General features: G+C 43.2%; 2 protein-coding genes across 2 annotated transcripts in view; one reads left to right on the plus strand and one right to left on the minus strand.

The window, feature by feature from the left end:
• LOC103280228 (zinc finger protein 420) overlaps positions 1-21,565 on the minus strand; it is a 412,323-nt gene that overhangs the window by 16,193 nt on the left and 374,565 nt on the right. The window contains exons 2-4 of the mRNA XM_062973357.1: positions 4,050-4,176; positions 3,513-3,583; positions 1,660-1,786 (exon numbers count right to left, since the gene is read on the minus strand). Coding sequence (XP_062829427.1) covers positions 1,660-1,786; positions 3,513-3,583; positions 4,050-4,176 — 325 coding nt within the window. The remainder of the gene's footprint in view (positions 1-1,659; positions 1,787-3,512; positions 3,584-4,049; positions 4,177-21,565) is intronic.
• On the plus strand, positions 6,229-19,388 carry LOC100551560 (zinc finger protein 883-like). The gene is made up of 5 exons (XM_062973458.1): positions 6,229-10,023; positions 10,341-10,467; positions 11,783-11,853; positions 13,962-14,088; positions 17,449-19,388. Exons 1-5 carry the CDS (start codon positions 9,634-9,636, stop codon positions 18,486-18,488), a joined length of 1,755 nt encoding a protein of 584 aa, XP_062829528.1. The 5' UTR covers positions 6,229-9,633; the 3' UTR covers positions 18,489-19,388.

Below are 21,565 nucleotides of genomic sequence, written 5' to 3' on the forward strand. Positions count from 1 at the left end.
AATCTGGGTTGTTAGAAATGCCTTATGTGTTAGTTTTTCTGGCAAGGCATTTCAGCAGTTATGGAGTTAATGAGAGTCTGCTATGATTGATGTATCACAGGACCAATGGGGTCAAGTTTGTTTTGACCGGGACTTTCTTTCTTGTTCCTGTGGAATGCAGAGGAGTTTCCTGAGCAGAGTTGAGCAGTGTGCTGTGTGTGCATGAGTCGCTTCGGCGAGCACTCATGGAGAGAAGGACTGATTTGCTCTGTTTGTATATAGAAATGTAAATAAAAGTTTATTGCCGTTGGATTTCCAACCGAACCCTCATCTGCTGGAGTGTGTTTGTCCAGTGCTGTTTTCCACACGGGGAGACAGTCTGGAGAGAAGGAGGTCAAGACCGGGATAGTGAATTTTTGGATTTCACTCTGCTACCCATCACCCCGCTGACACAAAGAGCTGAAGCCAGGCTACTCACAGGTGCTGGACCCAGGGAACGCACAACTTCACTGCTACAGCACCTTCACTGGCTGACAATTTGCTTCCGAGCCCCATTCAAGGTGCTGGTTTCATATCAACCTGCCCGATCCTTAAGATCAACAGAGGAGCCCCCCCCCCCTTTTTTTTCTCTTTCGTGTCAGGAGCAACCGGAGTTGCTTCTGGAGTGAGAGAATTGGCCGTCTGCAAGGACATTGCCCAGGGGACGCCCGGATGTTTTGATGTTTTACCATCCTTGTGGGAGGCTTCTCTCATGTCCCCGCATGGAGCTGGAGCTGACAGAGGGAGCTCATCCGCACTCTCCCCGGGTGGGATTCGAACCTGGCAGCTTTCAGGTCAGCAACCCAACCTTCAAGTCATGAGGCTTTTATAGCCTTGGCCACCGGAGGCTCAGAGGAGGCCCTGCTCTTACTTCCATCACCATCTGAAAAGTGGAAGGCGTTGACGAGGGAAAGGGCATTCTCGGTGACCGCCCCGAGCCCATGGAATACCCTCCCCAAAGAAATTAAAGCAGCCCACTTTCTTCTTTCAAGAATCAGCTAACAACCTTTTAGTTTAGGCAGGCCTTCAGCAAAGAAATTTAGATTGAAGTGACAGAAAATGCCATAATTTTATGAACTGAAGCAAAGTGCGGTATAACTCAACAAGATGCCACATGAATGTATATTGTTTTTAAATTGTTTATTTTAAGATGTTTTCATGTTTATTGTTTTATTTGTTTTATATATGCATTCAGACTTACATTTTTATGATATTAGTATATTGTAAGCTGCTTTGGGTCCCTTGAGGGAGAAAAGCGGAATATAAATAAAGATTGATTATTATTATCACTATTGGACTTATGTCATATATTTCTAACATAAGCCCTGCCTTGAGGACCCTCAGTGACTGTGATGATTTAGGATAATACTGCATTTTGAGATAGAAATCCCAGGGCTGTGGCGCAGACGGGAGAGCAAACCAGCTTTAATTAACTGCAATAAATCACTGACCAGGAGGTCATAAGTTCGAGGCCCGCTCGGAGCCTATGTTTGTCTTGTCTTTGTTCTATGTTAAAAGGCATTGAATGTTTGCCTATATGTGTAATGTGATCCGCCCTGAGTCCCCTTCGGGGTGAGAAGGGCGGAATATAAATGCTGTAAATAAATAAATAAATAAATCCCCATCATTGTGGAAGCTTACCAAGAGAGTCCACAATCCCATGAATCTCCTCCATGGTCTGCATGTGCAAGACTTTCTGATCAGGATTCAGGAGAATCCACTCCTCCAGGGAGAAGTGGACAGCCACGTCCTCAAAGGCGATTGGGCCCTGGTGGAAAAAGAAAACATTTCCTTCTCACTTAAGGGCAAACAAAACAAATAATTATAAGAAAATCTTTAAAGTAGATGTACATTCCTGTTGGTTGTTTGAAAGGGAAAGGGCTAAGGCCTCCATGCCACAGTTGTAGGCTTTGTACAGACGAGAGGTTGGTTAATGTAGAATGAGAAACTGAATTGGGACATGTTCCAGCTTTTATTTGGTGCCCAGAACTGGACAGAAAGTCACCATGACTTCCCTTAATCTAGACACTATATTGCTTTGGGTCCAGTACAAAATCCCATAGGCTTTTAAGATGCTGCATCACATTGTTGGCTCATGTTCAACTTCTGGTCTACTGATAGTCCCAGATCCTTTTCATATGAACTGTTGTCAAGCCAAGTGTCAGCCTTCCTGTACCCATGCATTGCATTTCTCTGCTGACTAAGTGTACTACCCAACATTTATTCTTGTTGAAATTAATTTGGTTAGTTTTCACCCAGCTCTCTAACATGTTAACACCATTTTGAGTTCTGATCCTATTTTCTAGACTATTAGCTATCCCTGGTAATTTGGTGTCATCTGAAAATATGATACACATGTTAAACAGTACTGGGCCCAGGACAGAACCCTGGCATGACTTACTTTTGAGAAACCCTTATTGCCCTTTAGTGATTATAGCATTTTTTTCTAAGTGATTCCTGACTATCTTCTTAAATGTCTGCTCCAAAATCTTTCTGGTTATTTAGATGGAAATTGTTGGGGGTCTTCTTTTTTGTGCATTCTTAAAAGATAGAGACAACCTCTGCTTCTTCCAGTCTGCTGGGATTTCTCCTGTTCTCCAATGATTCTCAAGGATTATTGACAGTGGTTCTGAAATTTCTTCTGCAAGTTCCTCTAGTACTCTTGGATGTAGTTCATGTGGCCCTGGAGACTTGAATTCATTTAGAGTGGCCAGGTATTCCTGGACTACTTCTTCACCTATTTTGGGTTGTATTTCCCATATTACCTTATCTGTTCCATCTTGCTCAAGTAGAATACGGATTCCCTTTTGGGAGAACACTGAGGCAATGTTCTATCTTTTCCCTATCCCGTTAGTATTTCACCACCTACTCAATGAAGAGACCACTGTTTGCTCGTTTTTCCTTCTTCTACTGAAGCAAACCAAAGAACCACTTTTTATTGTTTTTGATCTCTCTGGCAAGCCTGAGCTCATTTTCTGCTTTAGCTTGTCAGACCCTTTCCCTACTTATGCTGGTTAGTCATTTGAATTCTTAGGTGATTTCCCCCCTTTTCCATTTCTTGTACATGTTCCTTTTAAATGCTGTTTTTAAATTGCTTAGGTTTTAGCTTGTTCTTATATAGCCGCTCTGAGCCCTGGGGGAGTGTTTCTAAGATGTTTTTAAAGATGTTTAAAAGATGTTTTTAAATTGTTAGATATTAGCCTGTTCTTGTAAGCCACCCCGAGCCCTAGGGGAGTGGCGGCATACAAGTTTGAATAATAAATAAATAAATAAAAATTTAGCTCAGTTAAAAGTTCTTTGAACACCCTTTCTGGTTTCTTTAGATTTCTACCTTCCTCTTGTTGGCACTGTTTCCAATTGTGGCTTCGGTATTTCACATTTAAGAAACTCCTATTCAATTTTGCCCGTTTCAACAGATGCTTAATGATTAAGCCTGGAACAAATGACACCCAGGCAGCTCGAATCCTCCTCTCCCAGGAATCCTCCCTGCTTACCTGATTCAGTTCCACTCCATCACAAAGGGGAAGAAACGACTGAGGATTTGGCAACAATGTCAATCCAGCCCCTGGGAGAGAGCAAGGTGTGGAAAGCTGATCACATAAACATCTCAGAGGTTACTATTACAGTCCTATAAAGAAACCTATGAGGAAATGATGCTATGAACACGGGAGCATTCTCTAGCCTAGGAATATGAAAAGTATTTGAGTTTGGGACTTTTTAAATTGACTAACAGTATTGTTAGTTATCTGTTTGTCTTCCAGCTCAGTTTCATGGCTAATCTTAGCTTCAGGTTTCACCTGGGAACATACCGTCCAGCCAATATTTCAGTCCAACCCAACAGTATCCAAATGTAGAAGTATAACAAATTACATTTTGCAACCAAATGCCTAACTATATACTTATTTCATGGCCTAGGGATCTTTCATGTACGTCTTCTCTAGCTCAAATTGATTGTGAATGTGCTACAATCCCCTAAAGGGAAATTCACACTGGCATAAAACACCAAAATTTCCAGAAGAATTCCTTCTTACCCTCCAAGGCTGCAGCCCCATCTCCTTCCTGCTTGAGCTCTCTCTGCTGGAAGCTCTGGGTGGTGTCTAATGGAGATTTCTCTGATTCAGAGATATCAGGGTGGACTTCAATGTAGTTATTTTGGGCCTGAAAGAGCACAGAGAATTTCAGAAGTAGTATGGAGAAAGGTTAGAAAAGGATTTTTTTTCCAAATGTGCAGAAACTGAATTCTGAGATTGGCCATATTCCACCTGCCATCATTTTTAATAATATATCGGGGGTCAACAAATTTGAATTGAGGTGCAATTCAGCTTACAGTGGATATGGAAGTGACAGCAGGTGGGACAGAGCAGGTTGGAAAAGAGGCAGAGGGAGCAGGGTTTGGCTTACTCCATCTTGGAGGAAAGGCAGGATGTACAGTTAATCTATCCATCAGTCCCAAGATTAGTGAAACCGAGAGGAAATGTTCTCACCTGTTTTTCCTGCCTCTTGTCCTCTGCCCGACTCAGGAGGAAGCCTTCCGCCAGGGCCACCGCCTGGGAACAGGTCTCTGCCCCACACTCTTGGACCCAGCTCCCCATCTCTGGGGGCAGGAGGCTCAGGAACTGCTCCAGGATCACCAGGTCCAGCATCTCAGCCTTGGTGTGTTGCTCTGGCTTCAGCCACTGGCGGCACAGATCGTGGAGGCGGCTGCAAACCTCTCTGGGTTCCTCGCCCTCTTGGTAGGAGGCCTGCCTGAAGTGCTGTTGTTGTATGTGCTGATTCAGGAACGTCTGTGTAGTACTTTCCCAGAATTCCCCACTGCTCCCGGGGGCCCTACCTGCTTCAGATCCAGGTGAGTTGGGTCTTTCCATGTTGGAACCACTCTGATGAAAAACTAACTGTATCCAAGATGCTCTTCCTCCCTCTTCTCTCAACTGAACAGGCTCTATTCCAAAATTTTCAGCCAACAATCACATTTCCTCTGTGAAAGAAAGGCAGAATTAGGCAATAGGCTTCGGAGAGTAAAAAACAAAACAAAACAAGCCGTTTATTTATTTCAGAGCCAGGCAATGCTGAACCCTCCTTTCACTTGGACCTCTGCTTCTCCAGCCTCCAGACCCACCTGGCCTCACCTGGCTTTCCATTGAACTCCAATTCAGTCCCAACCCACACTATCCCCCAGCTGATGCTCCATGATCGACAACACATTGCCCAAAAAACATGGATCAAGGAACAATAATCTATCCTGTATTTATTATGGTCTTGCTTTTTATGTGTTTTTAATGTAATTTTTATCCTGTATTGTTGTTTTAATTGATATATTGCATTACTGTTTTATCTGTTTTATATTGTGATTGTATTATGTTGCTTATATTTTGTCCTTGTGTTGTTTGGGCCTCTGCCCCATGTAAGCCGCCCCGAGTCCCCACGGGGAGATGGTGGCGGGGTATAAATAAAGTTTTATTATTATTATTATTATTATTATTATTAGCATGAAAGGCACTGCAGACTAACTCAACCAGAGAGAATACTTCTGGAACATGGCCATACAGCCTGGAAAACACACAACACCACAATTTAAATCCACTTTAAATTTTTGGGACTCACCATAAGAAAGAAATGCAGTCCAAGGAAGAAGTGGACCGGGCTGTGGCGCAGGCTGGAAAGCAAGCCAGCTGCAACAAATCAACAAATCACTCTGACCAAGAGGTCATGACTTCGAGGCCAGCCCGGTGCCTGTGTCTTGTCTCCGTCTCTGTTCTATGTTATGGCCTTTATGTGTGCAATGTGATCCGCCCTGAGTCCCCTTCGGGGTGAGAAGGGCGGAATATAAATGCTGTAAATAAAATAAATAAAGTGTGGATGATAATGACAAAAGCAGCACCAAGACAAAACGACGAAGGGGCATTGATTTATTTGCCTCCCTTTCCCCTTTGGGATCCGCCCAGCTCTATGGCTCTAAAACTTCCCGAGGGCGAAGCTGACAGGAGCCTCTCTCTGGCCTTCAGCTGTTGCTTTGGACTCCAACTCCCACAAGGCCTGGCGGTCCCCTCCCTCGCCGCTTCCGCTTCCGCTCCTTCTGACAGCTTGTCTCCTCCTTCCGCTTCCGCTCCTTCTGTCAGACCGTCTCCCTCCTTCCGGTTCCTCTGCTTCCGGTGAGTCCTTCCTTCCTCCCAGGCCTCCTCACAGGCTGTCTTGAATGGGCGGGACTTCCTCTATTGGGGAGGAAGGGAGGGAGGCTTCCGGGCCTCTGCAGGGAGGGGTTGGAAGGACTCGGGAGAGGCTCTGCTCCCTCTCTCCCTCCATTTATGGTTAAATGGACAAACTGCATAACAAACTGCAACAGGCCTGGTCCAACTTATTTATCATTACAGTAGAGTCTCACTTATCCAACATTCTGGATTATCCGACGCAGTTTGCCTCCCCCCCCCCCCCCCCCAATCCATTGCTGTTTCTCTAGGCAGCAAGGACTGAACTTTTTATGGATTTAATTTCCGACAATGCTGCTACTGTATGTGTGAAAAAGACCTTGGAGTCCTCGTGGACAACAAGTTAAACATGAGCCTACAATGTGATGCGGCGGCGAAAAAAGCCAGTGGGATTCTGGCCTGCATCAATAGGGGTATAGCATCTAGATCCAGGGAAGTCCTGCTCCCCCACTATTCTGCCTTGATCAGACCACACCTGGAATCATACTGCGTCCAATTCTGGGCACCACAGTTGAAGGGAGATGTTGACAAGCTGGAAGGTGTCCAGAGGAGGGCAATTAAAATGATCAAGGGTCTGGAGAACAAGCCCTATGAGGAGCGGCTTAAAGAACTAAGCATGTTTAGCCTGCAGAAGAGAAGACTGAGAGGAGACATGATAGCCATGTACAAATACGTGAAGGGAAGTCCTAGAGAGGAGGGAGCAAGCTTGTTTTCTGCTGCCCTGCAGACTAGGACACGGAACAATGGCTTCAAACTACAGGAAAGGAGATTCCACCTGAACATCAGGAAGAACTTCCTCACTGTGAGAGCTGTTCAGCAGTAGAACTCTCTGTGGTGGAGGCTCCTTCTTTGGAGGCTTTTAAGCAGAGGCTGGATGGCCATCTGTCAGGGGTGCTTTGAATGAGATTTTCCTGCTTCTTGGCAGAATGGGGTTGGACTGGATGGCCCGTGAGATCTCTTCCAACTCTACGATTCTATGATTCTACTGTAAGTTCATTTTATGCAATTCTATTGTTGGAGACTACCCCGGAGGGGAAGTAAAGGATAGAATTCCAGGAGAGCAATAAAACAAGCCTTCTATTATTATCACAGCTGATGATAAGGCAAAACAGCCGTAGGTACCCATTTTGTGGGTCCATACTATGCAAATGGCCATCGCAAAGCATGTCGTAGCAAACAATATATGTATGTCAGCTTATCTAGAATTGACCAATGGCTGAGGATCTTCCCCACCTTCCACACCTACTTGGCATAAGTGATTCCTGTGACCTCACTTGTTGATCTCAAGCTAACTTTTGGTCTTGGAACTTTCTGGAGAAAGGCACCACGCCTCCAAGAAGGGAGGGGCACAGGCCCTGTGTTGCACATACTACTTTGGTTCATATAAAGGCTATATGATATATGCAGAGGCAAAGCTACATAGGCAATAGTTTACTATTTTTCTGGCTTATGGTCCCTACATTGTAAGTTCATTTTATGCAATTCTATCTTTATTTGTAGCCAATTTGTTAGTAGCCAATTTTTTTAGACAACGTTTTCAATATGTTATGATTTTTTGGTGCTAAATTCATAAATACAGTAATTACTACATAACACTACCGTCCTTTGGACTGCTTTTTCTGTTGATTTGTTGTAAAGCATGATGTTTTTGGTGCTTAATTTGTAAAGGTAAGGTAAAGGTTTCCCCTGACGTTAAGTCCAGTCATGACCGACTCTGGGGGTTGGTGCTCATCTCCATTTCTAAGCCAAAGAGCCGCCGTTGTCCATAGACATCTCCAGGTCATGTGGCCGGCATGACTGCATGGAGCGCCGTTACCTTCCCGCCGGAGTGGTACCTATTGATCTACTCACATTTGCATGTTTTTGAACTGCTAGGTTGACAGGAGCTGGAGCTAACAGCGGGTGCTCATTCCGCTCCCGGGATTTGAACCTGGGACCTTTTGGTCCGCAAGTTCAGCAGCTCAGCGCTTTAACACACTGTGCCACCAGGGGCCCCTAATTTGTAAAATCATAACATAATTTCACGTTTAATAGGCTTTTCCTTAATCCCTCCTTACTATCCAACATTTTTGCTTATCCAACATTCTGCCGGCCCATTTGTGTTGGATAAGTGAGATTCTACTGTATTTATTTATGACAATATTTCTACCCTACTCTTCTCACCCAACAGTGTACTCAGGGCAGCTTATAGTATAAAATATGCATATAACAATCATAGTAACATTCAAATTCAGTTCAAAATTAAATTACATTGAAAACATTCATAAAACATATATAATATACATTTAGGCGCATTTCAAGTACAAACCGGGTCTGTCAATTATATCCTGGAGCATATGTTACAGATGGTGCTGCCTTTATTGTTCAAAAGCCTGGTCCCACTGCCAAGTCTTAACTCTTTTTTGGAAGGAAAGGAGAGAGGGAGCCTGCCTGATTTCACCCACAATTCTTAACAGCCATGTCACTGCTCATAAAGAGAGAGACAGAGAAAATGCCATCTTCCACTGTCACACTTGTCTTATACTGTAATAGCTGTGCTCAGCCACACGTTGCTGTGGCTTATGGGAAATCCTTTGTTGGCCAGGTGGAATAGCAGTGAATAGCCTTGGGGCCTCAAAGCCTGGTTGTTTTCTTCTTATGGAATAGGCTTGCTGCTTGGAAGGCTGGGTACTTGCGTTCTAGGGGAATGGTTTTTTGGGCTGCTAGAATTGCAATGAATAGCCTGTAGCAGACTATTGGGGTCAGGGTTGTGCTTACCAAATTGCTGAAGGAAACGCGGAGTCTGTCATCAGATACAACAAGGCTTCTTTATTCTGACTGATCAGTGAGAAGACGGCCAATCAAACCACCTGAGGGCTTCAAAAGATTGCCGTACCCAACGTGGCAATAGGTGACCTTTTTAAACATTTTCTTTTCTCACCCCATACATTGATCTCTACAACCATTGATTCCATACAGTGTGCAGGCATTATCTGATTGGTTCCCTATCTATGTCCATGCATTGTTCACATGTACCCCTTGACCAGTTCATCCCTGTTTGTCCACGTATCCCTATTTGTCATATATCCCTGTTGTCCACGTCTAGCCTTGTCTGACTAGTTTTCTTCCTTATTTCCACATATTCTTTATATAGCTATTGAGGAAATGTTGCTAGGCAAGTTTAGTCAGCTAGCTGAGTATATGGCGAGCTGGATATTAGAGCAAGCAAGCTGAATAAGCTACGTGGCAGGCCTCTTCTGCTTTCTAGCAGTGCACTTTAATATGGCAGGGTAACATTTCTTTATTGCTCTCTCTCAATTCCTTGTCTTTGGAGACTCCTAGGGCAGAGCCTGTTCAGGGATTTTTATTTACTGAGAGAAGAGGGAAAGCATTCTGGATCCAGTTTGCTTCTTCATCAAACAGTGATCTCAACATGGAGAGACTCTACTCACGTGGACCTGAAGCAGGACCTGGGAGTACTGGGGCATCCTGGGAAAAAACTACATGTAAGTACCTAAGTGTTGACCTTTATAGCTCAGACGTACAGCGCCAGCGGTTCAGGCAGCTCTCCTACCACGAGGACGAGGGACCCAGAGAGGTTTGCAGCCGCCTCCACGATCTCTGCCGCCAGTGGCTGAAGCCAGAGCAACACACCAAGGCTGAGATGCTGGACCTGGTGATCCTGGAGCAGTTCCTGAGCCTCCTGCCCCCAGAGATGGGGAGCTGGGTCCGAGAGTGTGGGGCAGAGACCTCTTCCCAGGCGGTGGCCCTGGCGGAAGGCTTCCTCCTGAGTCAGGCAGAGGACAAGAGGCAGGAAGAACAGGTGAGAGCATTTCCTCTTGGTTTCACTAACCTTGGGACTGACAGATAGATTTAATGTACATTCTGCCTTTCCTCCAAGATGGGGATAAGCCAAACCCTGCTTCCTCTGCCTATTTTCCCACCTGCTCTGTTCCTCCTACTGTCACTTCCATATCCACTGTAAGCTCAATTGCACCTCAATTCAAATTTGTTGACCCCCGTTATATCATTAAAAATGATGGCAGGTGGAATATTGCCAATCTCAGGATGCACATTTGGGAAAAAAATCCTTTTCTAACCTTCTCCACACTACTCCTGAAATTCTCTGTGCTCTTTCAGGCCCAAAATAACTATATTGAAATCCAGCCTGATGTCCCTGCATCAGAGAAACCTCCATCAGATTCCACCCAGAGCCTCCAGCAGAGAGAGTTTCAGCAAGAAGGAGATGGGGCTGCAGCCTTGCAGGGTAAGAAGGAACCCTTCTGGGAGTGTTGGTGTTTTATGCCAATCTAAATTTCCCTTCATGGGTTTGTAGCACATTCACAATCAGTTTGAGCTTGAGAAGCCGTACATCAGGGGTCCCCAAACTTTTTAAACAGGGGGCCAGTTCACGATCCTTTGGACCGTTGGAGGGCCGGACTATAGTTGGCCACCGAGCAATAACAACAACAACAACAATAAAAAAAGAGAGTTGAAAGAGACCCTTTGGGCCATTGAGTCCAATCCCCTTCTGCCTTTGTGCACCGAAAGCACAAGCAAAGCACCACTGACAGATGGCCACCCAGCCTCAATGTTAATAATAATAATAATAATATTAAAGAGGGTTGGAAGAGACCCCTTGGGCCATTTAGTCCAACCCCCTTTTGCCTTTGTGGACCAAAAGCACAAGCAAAGCACCCCTGACAGATGTCCACCCAGCCTCAATGTTAATAATAATAATAATAATAATAATAATAATAATAATAATAATAATAATAATAAAGAGGGTTGGAAGAGACCCCTTGGGCCATTGAGTCCAACCCCCTTCTGCCTTTGTGCACCAAAAGAACAAGCAAAGCACCCCTGACAGATGGCCACCCAGCCTCAATGTCAATAATAATAATAATAATAATAATAATAAGAAGAAGAAGAAGAAGAAGGGTTGGAAGAGATCCCTTGGCCATTGAGTCCAACCTCCTTCTGCCTTTGTGCACCAAAGGTACAAGCAAAGCACCCCTGACAGATGTCCACCCAGCCTCAATATTAATAATAATAGTAGTAGTAATAATAATAATAATAATAATAATAAGGGTTGTAAGAGAAGAAGAGACCCCTTGGGTCATTTAGCCCAACCCCCTTCTGCCCTTGTGCCGTGGGGGCCGGATAGATAGTTTCAATGGGCCGCATCCGGCCCCCGGATTTGGGGACCCCTGCCGTACATGAAGGATCATTTGGCTTTGAAATAAGTAAATAGTTAGGCATTTGGTTGCAAAAGGTAATTTGTTATACTTCTATATTTGCATACTGTTGGGTTGGACTGAAATATCAGCTGTACGGTATGTTCCCAGGTGAAACCTGATGCTAAGATGAGCCATGAAACTGAGGTGAGAGTCAAACAGAAAACAAAGAATACTGATAGTCAATTTAAAAAGTCCCAAACTCCAAAACTTTGCCTATTCCAAGGCTGGAGAAAGCTCCCATGTTCTTAGGGTCATTTCCTTATACGTTTCTTTATAGGACTGATTGTAACCTCTGAGACATGTTTATGTGATCAGCTTTCCACACCTTGCTCTCTCTCCCAGGGGCTGGAATGATGTTATTAGCGAATCCACAGCCATTTCTTCCCCTTTGTGATGGAGTGAAACTGAATCAGGTAAGCAGAAGGATTCCTGGGAGAGGAGGACTGGAGCTGCCTGGGTGTCATTTGTTCCAGGCTCAATCATTAAACATCTGTTGAAACAGACAAGATTGAGTGGCAGTTTTTTTAAAAAGTAAAATACTGAAGCCACGATTGCAAACAGTGCCAAGAAAAGGGGGGAAAAATAAGAGAAATCTAAATAAACCAGAATGGATGTTCAAAGAACTTTCAACTGAGCTAAGATTTAAAAGGAATTTGTACAAGAAATGTAAAAGGGGGGAAACCACCTAAGAATTCAGACAACTAACCAGCACAAGTAGGGAAAAGATCTGACAAGCTAAAGTAGAAAATGAGCTCAGGCTTGCCAGAGAGATTAGCAACAATAAAAAGTGGTTCTTTGGTTGTGTCAGTAGAAGAAGGAAAAATGAGCAAACAGTAGGGTCTCTTCATGGAGCAGGTGTTGAAATGCTAACAGTGGATAGGGAAAAGGTAGAACATTGCCTCAGTGTAATCACTAAAGGGCAACATGGGTTTCTCAAAAGCCAGTCATGCCAGGGTTCTGTCCTGGGCCCAGTACTGTTTAACATGCATATCATATTTTGAGAACAGTTCATATGAAAAGGATCTGGGAGTACAGTAGAGTCTTACTTATCCAAGCTACACTTATCCAATGTTCTGTATTATCCAAGGCAGTCTGCCTTTTAGTAGTCAATGTTTTTGTAGTAAATGTTGGAATGTTTTGGTGCTAAATTCTTAAATGCAGTAATTGCTACTTAACATTACTGTGTATTGAACTGTCTTTTCTGTCAATTTGTTGTAAAACATGTTTTGTTGTTTAATTTGTAAAATCATAATGTAATTTTATGTTTAATAGGCTTTTTTCTTAATCCCTCCTTATTATCCAACGTTTTCGCATATCAAATGCTCTGCCGGCCCGTTTATCTTGGATAAGTGAGACTCTATTGCAGGGGTCCCCAAACTAAGGCCCGGGGGCCGGATGCGGCCCTCCAAGGTCATTTACCTGGCCCCCGCCCTCAGTTTTATAATATAATATTTTTATATCAGTTTTAATAATATAATATATTATATATACATATAATATTGATAATAATCTTATGTTATACAATATAATACTAATAGTAATACCTTATAATAATATTAATTATATGTTATATATTAGATATTTATTTATTTATTTATTTATTTTCAAACTTATATGCCGCCACTCCCCTAGGGCTCGGAGCGGCTTATATAATTATATAATAGTATAGTGGTATAGTTCAATATAGTAATATATAGTAATATTGTGTTATGCTAATAATATAATATATTGTATGTACATACAGCTGCTCTGAGTCCCCTTTGAGGTGAGAAGGGTGGGATATAAATGTAGTAAATAAATAATTAAATTTAGACTTAGGTTCGGCCAAAGTCTGACATGACTTGAAGGCACACAACAACAACAACAATCCTAATTAACTTGACTATCTCATTGGCTAGTAGCAGGCCCACACTTTCCATTGAAATCCTAATAGGTTTATGTTGGTTAAAATTGTTTTCATTTTTAAATATTGTATTTTTATTGTTCTTGATGTTGTTGTTGTTGTTGTTGTACTACAAATAAGACATGTGCAGTATGCATAGGAATTTGTATTTTTTTAAAATGATAATTCGGCCCCTCAACAGTCTGAAGGATTGTGGACCGGCCCTCTGCTTAAAAAGTTTGGGGACCCCTGCTCTACTGTATTAGTAAACCACAAGTTGAACATGAGCCAACAATGTGATGCAGCCTATGGAATTTTGTGCTGGACCCAAATGAACATAGTGTCTACATTAAGGGAAAACATGGCAACTTTCTTTCTGCTTTGGTGAGGCCTCCCCTGAAATAACACTGTGTCCAGTTCTGGGCACCACAATTAAAGCTGGAACATGTCGCAATTTCATTTCTCATTCTACGTTAACCAACCTGTCATCTCTACAAAGCTTACAACTGTGACATGGAGGCCTTAGCCCTTTCCCTTTTAAACAAACAACAGGAATGTAAATCTGCTTTAAAGATTTTCTTGCAATTATTTGTCTTGATAGCCCTTATGTGAGAAGGAAATATTTTCTTTTTCCACCAGGGCTCAATCACCTTTGAGGACTTGGCTGTCAATTTCTCTCTGGAGGAGTGGATGCTCCTGAATCCTGGTCAGAAAGTCTTGCACATGCAGATCATGGAGGAGATTCGTGGGATTGTGGACTCTCTTGGTAAGGCTCCCACAATGATGGGGATTTCTATTTCAAAATGCAGTATTATCCTAAATCATCACAATCACTGAGAGGCCTTAAGGCAGTGCTAATGTTAGAAATATATGACTTAAGTGCAATAGTGATAATAATAATCAATCTTTATTTATATTTTGCTTTTCTCCGTCAAGGGACTCAAAGTGGCTTACAACATATTAATATCATGCAAATGTAAGTCTGAGCATATATATAAAAGAAATAAAACAATACATTTATTTATTTATTTATTTATTTATTTATTTAATTTATATACTGGTCTTCTCCCCCAGGGGAGAAAAACATCTTAAAATAAACAATTTAAAAGCAATATACATTCCTGTGGCATCTTGTTGAGTTATACTGCACTTAGCTTCCGTTGATAAAATGATGGCATTTTCTATCACTTCAGTCTAAATTTCTTCGCTGATGGCCTGCCTAAACAAAAACGTTTTTAGCTGATTCTTGAAAAAAGAAAGAGAGCTGTTTAAATTTCTTTGGGGAGGGTATTCCATGGGCTCGGGGTGGTCACCGAGAATGCCCTCTCCCTGACTTAGATGCCAGTATTAATGCACTCTCTGCGGATGTAACTGAGGCATCTACTTGTCCATGTTGAATAGATTCTTTTGAGCTTGTTTAGCCTGAGGAAGTGGACAAGATCTTGGGATAAATGAAAGTGACCACTTGCCCTCTGGACCCTTGCATGTCATGACTTATTAAATTGACTTTGGGGGGGGGGGGTTGGCAGAGTGGGTGAAGGTGCTGGTGATGCCTCCTTGACACAAGGAATAATGCCTAGTAGTTTCAAGATGTCAGTAGTAAGACCTCTATTAAAAAAGCAGGCACTAGATCCCACTCAAATTAACAGCTTTCAGCCACTATCAAATCTCCCCTTCTTCGTCAAGGTTCTAGAGAAAGTGGTGGGCTCACAAGTCCACAAAGTTTCTTGGATGAAACTGATTATCTAGATCCATTTCAATCTGGGTTCAGACCCAGCTATGGAAAAGAGAAACGGCATTGGTGATCTGTGAAGAGAGCTTTATGGGGGGAGGGGGGGGTCCCTGTTGGTTCTCCTAGACATCTCAGCAGCTTTTGATAATAATATTAAATCTTTATTTGTACTCTGCACCATCTCCCCAAGGGAACTCGGGGTGGCTCACAGAAGCACTACACTGCCGCATCTGAACCACAACACATTGTTTAGGTAAAAAGGTAAAGGTTTTCCTTTGACATGAAGTCCAGTCGTGTCCGACTCTGGGGTTTGATGCTCATCTCCATTTCTAAGCCAAAGAGCCGACGTTGTCCATAGACACGTCCAAAGTTACCTTCCCGTTGGTTCGTAGAAGGAGATGTGATCTCGAAGATAGGTTGGACCTGAAGCATGTATCCCTCTGAGCCAGCTTACTGGGATGGAGCTTGGGTGGCCTCTTTGCAGTGGTTCCGGTCCTTCCTGAAGGGCTGAATTCAGCTGGTGGTGCGTGTTCGACTACCTGGCCGTTGGCCTGTGGGGTCCCTTAGGGTTCAATTCTGTCCCCATGCTGTTTAATATTTACATGAAACTGCTGGGAGAGATCATACGGAGTTTTAGAGTTCAGTGTCAAATTTATGCAGATTACATGCAACTCTATTACTCCTTTCCACCCAATGCCACAGATGCTGTCCTGGTCTTGAACCGGTGTCTGTCATCAGTGATGGACTGGATGAGGGTTAACACGTAGAAATTAAATCCAGACAAGACAGAGGTACTCCTGGTCAGTTGGAAGGCGGATCAGGGTGCGTGGTTACAGCCTGTGTTGAATGGAGTCACACTCCCTCTGAAGACACAGGTTAGCAGTCTGGGGGTGCTCCTATACTCATTGCTGACCCTGGAACCCTAGGTGTCGGCAGTGATTGGAGAGCCTTTGCACAGTTGCACTATGATGGTTTTTATTGATATTGATGTTTTATTGTTGGAATAATTGTTTTATCATTTATTGTTGTATGTTTTCGGGCTTGGTCCCCATGTAAGCCGCTCCGAGTCCCCATTGGGGAGATGAGGCGGGGTATAAAAATAAAGTGATTATTATTATTATTGTTATTAGAAAACTTGTGCACCCGCTGCGCCTCTACCTTGAGACGCTAGACTTGACCATGGTAGTCCATGCCTTAATCACATCCCGCTTGGACTGCTGCAGAGCTCTCTACGTGGGGCTACCTTTGAAGATAGTTTGAAAACTTCAACTGGTACAGAGATCGGCAGCCAAATTATTAACTGGAGCTCCGAGCATGGAGCGGACAACTCCCATGCTGCGGCAGCTCCACTGGCTGCAGGTCTGCTTCCAGTCTAGATAAAAAAGTGCTGGTCATTACCTTTAAAGCCCTTAACAGTTCGGGCCCAGGCTACTTGAAGAACCGCAACTTCTCTCATAGAATTACTCGGACACTGCGGTCGGGAAAGAAGGTGCTACTCTTGGTCCCACACCCATATCAAGTGCGGTTGGTGGGAACGAGAGAGAGGGCCTTCTCTGTGATTACCCCTCACCTTTGGAATGCCCCCTCTCTCCTCACCTTTAAAAAGTTGCTTAAAACACATTTTTGCATCCTGGGGTACAGAGAGGAGGAAAACTGATATGTCTCAACATATAACATCATCTAGATATATTAAACTCTGCCCCTAATACAGAAATTGATTTCATGCCAGTTAGTTGTGGATAATTGTTTTATTTTTAAAACAAGGTTATTTGCTATTTTAAATTTTTATCCTGTTTACGTTCATAATACAGTAGAGTCTCACTCATCCAACATAAACGGGCCGGCAGAACGCTAGATAAGCGAAAATGTTGGATAATAAGGAGGGATTAAGGAAAAGCCTGTTAAACATCAAATTACATTATGATTTTATAAATTAAGCACCAAAACCTAATGTTTTACAACAAATCAACAGAAAAAGTTCAATAGAATTGCATAAAATGAACTTACAATAATAACATTGTTGGGAGTTAAATCTGTAAAAAGTTCAGTCTTTGCTGCCTAGAGAAACAGCTGTTGGTCCAGGCGGGAAGCAGACTGCGTTGAATAATCCAGAACATTGGATAAGCGAAGGTTGGATAAGCGAGACTCTACTGTATGTGATTATGTTTGTTATGGTGGTCTAGGTTTATTTTTTTTGATAATTGCTATTTTGTACTACGTTCTAGTAATGGTTTTTTTATTTTTTGACTTATTTTGTTTTAATATAATTTATTCATATGTTTCTTTGTTGGCACTGAATATTTACCATATGTCTTGGAAACTGCCCTGAATCCCTCCAGGGAGATAAGGCAGTCTACAAATAAAGTTTGTTTGTTTGTTTGTTTAAATTACCAGATCTGAGCCATCAAGAAGTCTTTGAAGGAACCAAGGATTTCATAAGCAAGGAGTGTGGGAAATATTTTCTCCAGAGTTTACACTTGGTGAAACACAAGAGATTTCCCACAACACAGGAAGTATACAGATGCCAGGAGTGTGGGAAATGTTTTACTGTCAGTTCAGCCTTGGTGAGGCACAAAAGACTCCACACAAGAGAGAAGCCATACCAATGCCAGGAGTGTGGGAAATGTTTTGCTGACAGTTCAGCCTTGGTGAGCCACAAAAGACTTCACACAGGAGAGAAACCATTCCAATGCCAGGAGTGTGGGAAATGCTTTGATTACAGTTCCCAATTAGTGAGGCATAAAAGACTCCACACAGGAGAGAAGCCATACCAATGCCAGGAGTGTGGGAAATATTTTGCTCGCAGTTGTTCCTTGGTGAGGCACAAAAGACTACATACAGGAGAGAAGCCATATCAATGCCAGGAGTGTGAGAAATGTTTTGCTGACAGTTCAAACTTGGTGAAGCACAAAAGACTCCACACAGGAGAGAAGCCACACCAATGCCAGGAATGTGGGAAATGTTTTACTCAAGGATCAACCTTGGTGAAGCACAAAAGGTGCCACACCGGAGAGAAGCCATTCATATGCCAGGAGTGTGGGAAATGCTTTGATTACAGTTCTCAATTAGTGAGGCATAAAAGACTCCACACAGGAGAGAACCCATTCCAATGCCAGGAGTGTGGGAAATGCTTTGCTTGCAGTTCAGCCTTGGTGAGCCACAAAAGACTACATACAGGAGAGAAGCCATATCAATGCCAGGAGTGTGAGAAATGTTTTGCTGACAGTTCAGCCTTGGTAAGCCACAAAAGACTTCACACAGGAGAGAAACCATTCCAATGCCAGGAGTGTGGGAAATGCTTTGATTACAGTTCCCAATTAGTGAGGCATAAAAGACTTCACACAGGAGAGAAACCATTCCAATGCCAGGAGTGTGGGAAATGCTTTGATTGCAGCTCCCAATTAGTGAGGCATAAAAGACTTCACACAGGATAAAAGCCATACCAGTGCCAGGAGTGTGGGAAATATTTTGCTCGCAGTTCATCCTTGGTGAGGCACAAAAGACTACATACAGGAGAGAAGCCATATCAATGCCAGGAGTGTGAGAAATGTTTTGCTGACAGTTCACACGTGGTGAGGCACAAAAGACTCCACACAGGAGAGAAGCCATACCAATGACAGGAGTGTGAAAAATGTTTTGCTTCCAGTTCAGAATTGGTGAGCCACAAATGACTACACACAGGGCAGAAACCATACCAATGCCAGGAGTGTGGGAAATGTTTTACTAATATTTTACCCTTGGTGAACCACAAAAGACTTCACACAGGAGAGCATTGTTGGGAGTTAAATCTGTAAAAAGTTCAGTCTTTGCTGCCTAGAGAAACAGCTGTTGGTCCAGGCGGGAAGCAGACTGCGTTGAATAATCCAGAACATTGGATAAGCGAAGGTTGGATAAGCGAGACTCTACTGTATGTGATTATGTTTGTTATGGTGGTCTAGGTTTATTTTTTTTGATAATTGCTATTTTGTACTACGTTCTAGTAATGGTTTTTTTATTTTTTGACTTATTTTGTTTTAATATAATTTATTCATATGTTTCTTTGTTGGCACTGAATATTTACCATATGTCTTGGAAACTGCCCTGAATCCCTCCAGGGAGATCCAATGCTAGTAGTGTGGGACATGTTTTGCTTATAGTTCACATTTGATGAGCCAGAAAAGACTTCACACAGGAGGGAAGCCATACCAATTCCAGGAGTGTGGGAAATGTTTTGTTCGAGGTTTATACTTTTTGAAGCATCAGGGACTACATACAGGAGAGAAATCATCCAAAGAGTTGGGACAAAACTAATACAATGAATTAACAGGGAAAATACAGGTTGTGGACATTCTGATCTTTTCCTGAAGAACACGTGGGATTACCTTGGTGCCAAGTAGAACTTGGCTTGACTTTGGAGTGAGCTCTTAGTCAACTCTCTTCTTGCATTCGAACTATTGTTCAGTTTTTGTTTTGTTTTGTTTTTGTTGCTGCTGCTTTGTTTGACTTGGGACTGTTATGGAGAACTCTTTTGCTCCTCTGGACACCAGTTACAGCATGGGACTGGAATGCCTTTCCCCTGGTCAGCCTTTGTTGGTGAACATCCGATTTCAAACAGGACACTTTGAGAAATTCTTCCTCAGATTTGGTGGAGTCCACATTCTTGTCATTTGAATCCCTAAGTGGAGGTCCTGTTTTTAGAGCAGCAGAAAGCAAGCTCCTTATGACAATCTTTCAGAGGTTTAAATATGATTGTTATGTCACCTATTCTGGAAAAACAAAACAAATGTAATTCCATCAGTTGTTCCTCCAGGCATAATTTCCAGCTACTTTTCCACCTTGGCTGAAAATTTCCAGTTTGTTGTTTTTCAGCCGAGATTCCAGAATTGAACACAGTACTGACCGTGAAAGACCCCCTCCCCCACCCAGTCAAAAATATGAAATTGATTAGCTTGGTACCACAGCAGAGCATTCCGCAGGTTAACACGGCTTTTAGATTTACAAATAGATGGATTCCAAGACCTGGGAACATCTAGCAGCAGCTACGGATGCCCAGGAAGCTCAACGGTCCCCACTCTATTGTTTCCAACCCCTATAAAAGGGTTATCCTTATCTGATTGCTTCCTGACTTTTCATTTGCATTCCGTGTCTCCTTTTTTACTCACTTCCGCATTCCAGTCCCTCTTAACAACAGCTCAGACTGCAGCCCTCTGGGGGAGCCCCCTGGGGAAACCCCTTCCTCACACTAGTGTCCCCCAACATACCTCCCCACCTTCCCAGGGCTCCGCAGCTTCGGGAACATTATACTTTTCCCACTGCCATTCTCCTCCGTTGACTTGCATTGAGGATTGTCCTCAGATGAACTGACCTCTCACCTACTAACTCGGAACCCCCAGTGGCGCAGTAGGTTAAACCCTTATGCTGGCAGAACTGCTAACCTGAAGGTTGGGTTGCTGACCTGGTTGCCTATTCAAATCTGGGGAGAGCGGGTGAGCTCCCTCTGTCAGCTGCAGCTCCCTCTGTGGGTACATGAGAGAAGCCTCCCACAAGGATGGTAAAACATCAAACATCCAAGCGTCCCTTGGGCTACATCCTTGCAGACAGCCAATACTCTCACACCAAAAGCAACTTGCAGTTTCTCAAGTTGCTCCTGACACGAAAAAAAACTTACTAACCCAGAAACTGCACTTGTTGTCACCACAGATACGGAAACCCAACGGGTCTTCCTTCATATCCACAGATTAAGGTTATACACATCTGCTTGAGTCCCCAGATATCCTCCTGAACTCCCACTACTTTGGGGTCTTTGGTTGGCCCAGGAGCTTCCACATACTAACTGGCATTCCTTTCCTTCTCAGTCTCTCCTTTTCCACACACCATAATCCTGGTACCAATTCCATAACCCGTGGTGGGCCTATCCTTTGTGGATACCAAAACCCAGCATTCCCTCGGTATCCATGAGTTCCTATTTCATGCTTATTCTTCACAGTGGGTCCCAGAGGACCTGCTCACACACTCCCTCACTATCCACAAACTATATTTTGCCCCTTAACTGCATTTTTTAACAATTTGACCTATCCATGATCCCCTTCCTTGCATCAAAGGACCCACACAGTGGAGAACCCACATAAATGTATGGAGTGTGGAAAAGCTTCTCTCAGAGTGGAGATCTATGTTGCCATCAAAGGACCCATACAGGGGAGAAGCAACACAAAATAATAGAATGTGGAATGATCTTCAGTCAGTGTAGACATCTGCGTCACCATCAAAGGACCCACACAGGGGAAAAGGCACAACTACTGCATGGAATGTTAAAAGAGCTTCTGTCAAAATGGATATCTTCATTCCCATCAAATTGTCAGCAAAACTATATTTTGCCCCTTAATCATATTTTTTAATCAATTTGACCTATTCATGACCCCCTTCCTTGCACCTAGTCCCAGGTCCCATAATCTGTGTCTGCCCCAACCTTTGTGAATATGGTTCCTTTTCATTATCGACAAATCCCTTATGTATTCTCCCCTCTCCTGTGGGT

Source organism: Anolis carolinensis, chromosome 2 (assembly GCF_035594765.1).
Source record: "Anolis carolinensis isolate JA03-04 chromosome 2, rAnoCar3.1.pri, whole genome shotgun sequence".
Taxonomy (NCBI): Eukaryota; Metazoa; Chordata; class Lepidosauria; order Squamata; family Dactyloidae; genus Anolis; species Anolis carolinensis.

What these genes read in the sequence shown, in the direction of transcription:
- LOC100551560 (XM_062973458.1), top strand. Translation starts at nt 9,634, where the DNA reads ATGGAGAGACTCTACTCACGTGGACCTGAAGCAGGACCTGGGAGTACT. An exon ending in ACAAGAGGCAGGAAGAACAG is followed by an intron (nt 10,024 to 10,340) that starts GTGAGAGCATTT and finishes GTGCTCTTTCAG; the next exon opens with GCCCAAAATAACTATATTGA. An exon ending in ATGGAGTGAAACTGAATCAG is followed by an intron (nt 11,854 to 13,961) that starts GTAAGCAGAAGG and finishes TTTTTCCACCAG; the next exon opens with GGCTCAATCACCTTTGAGGA.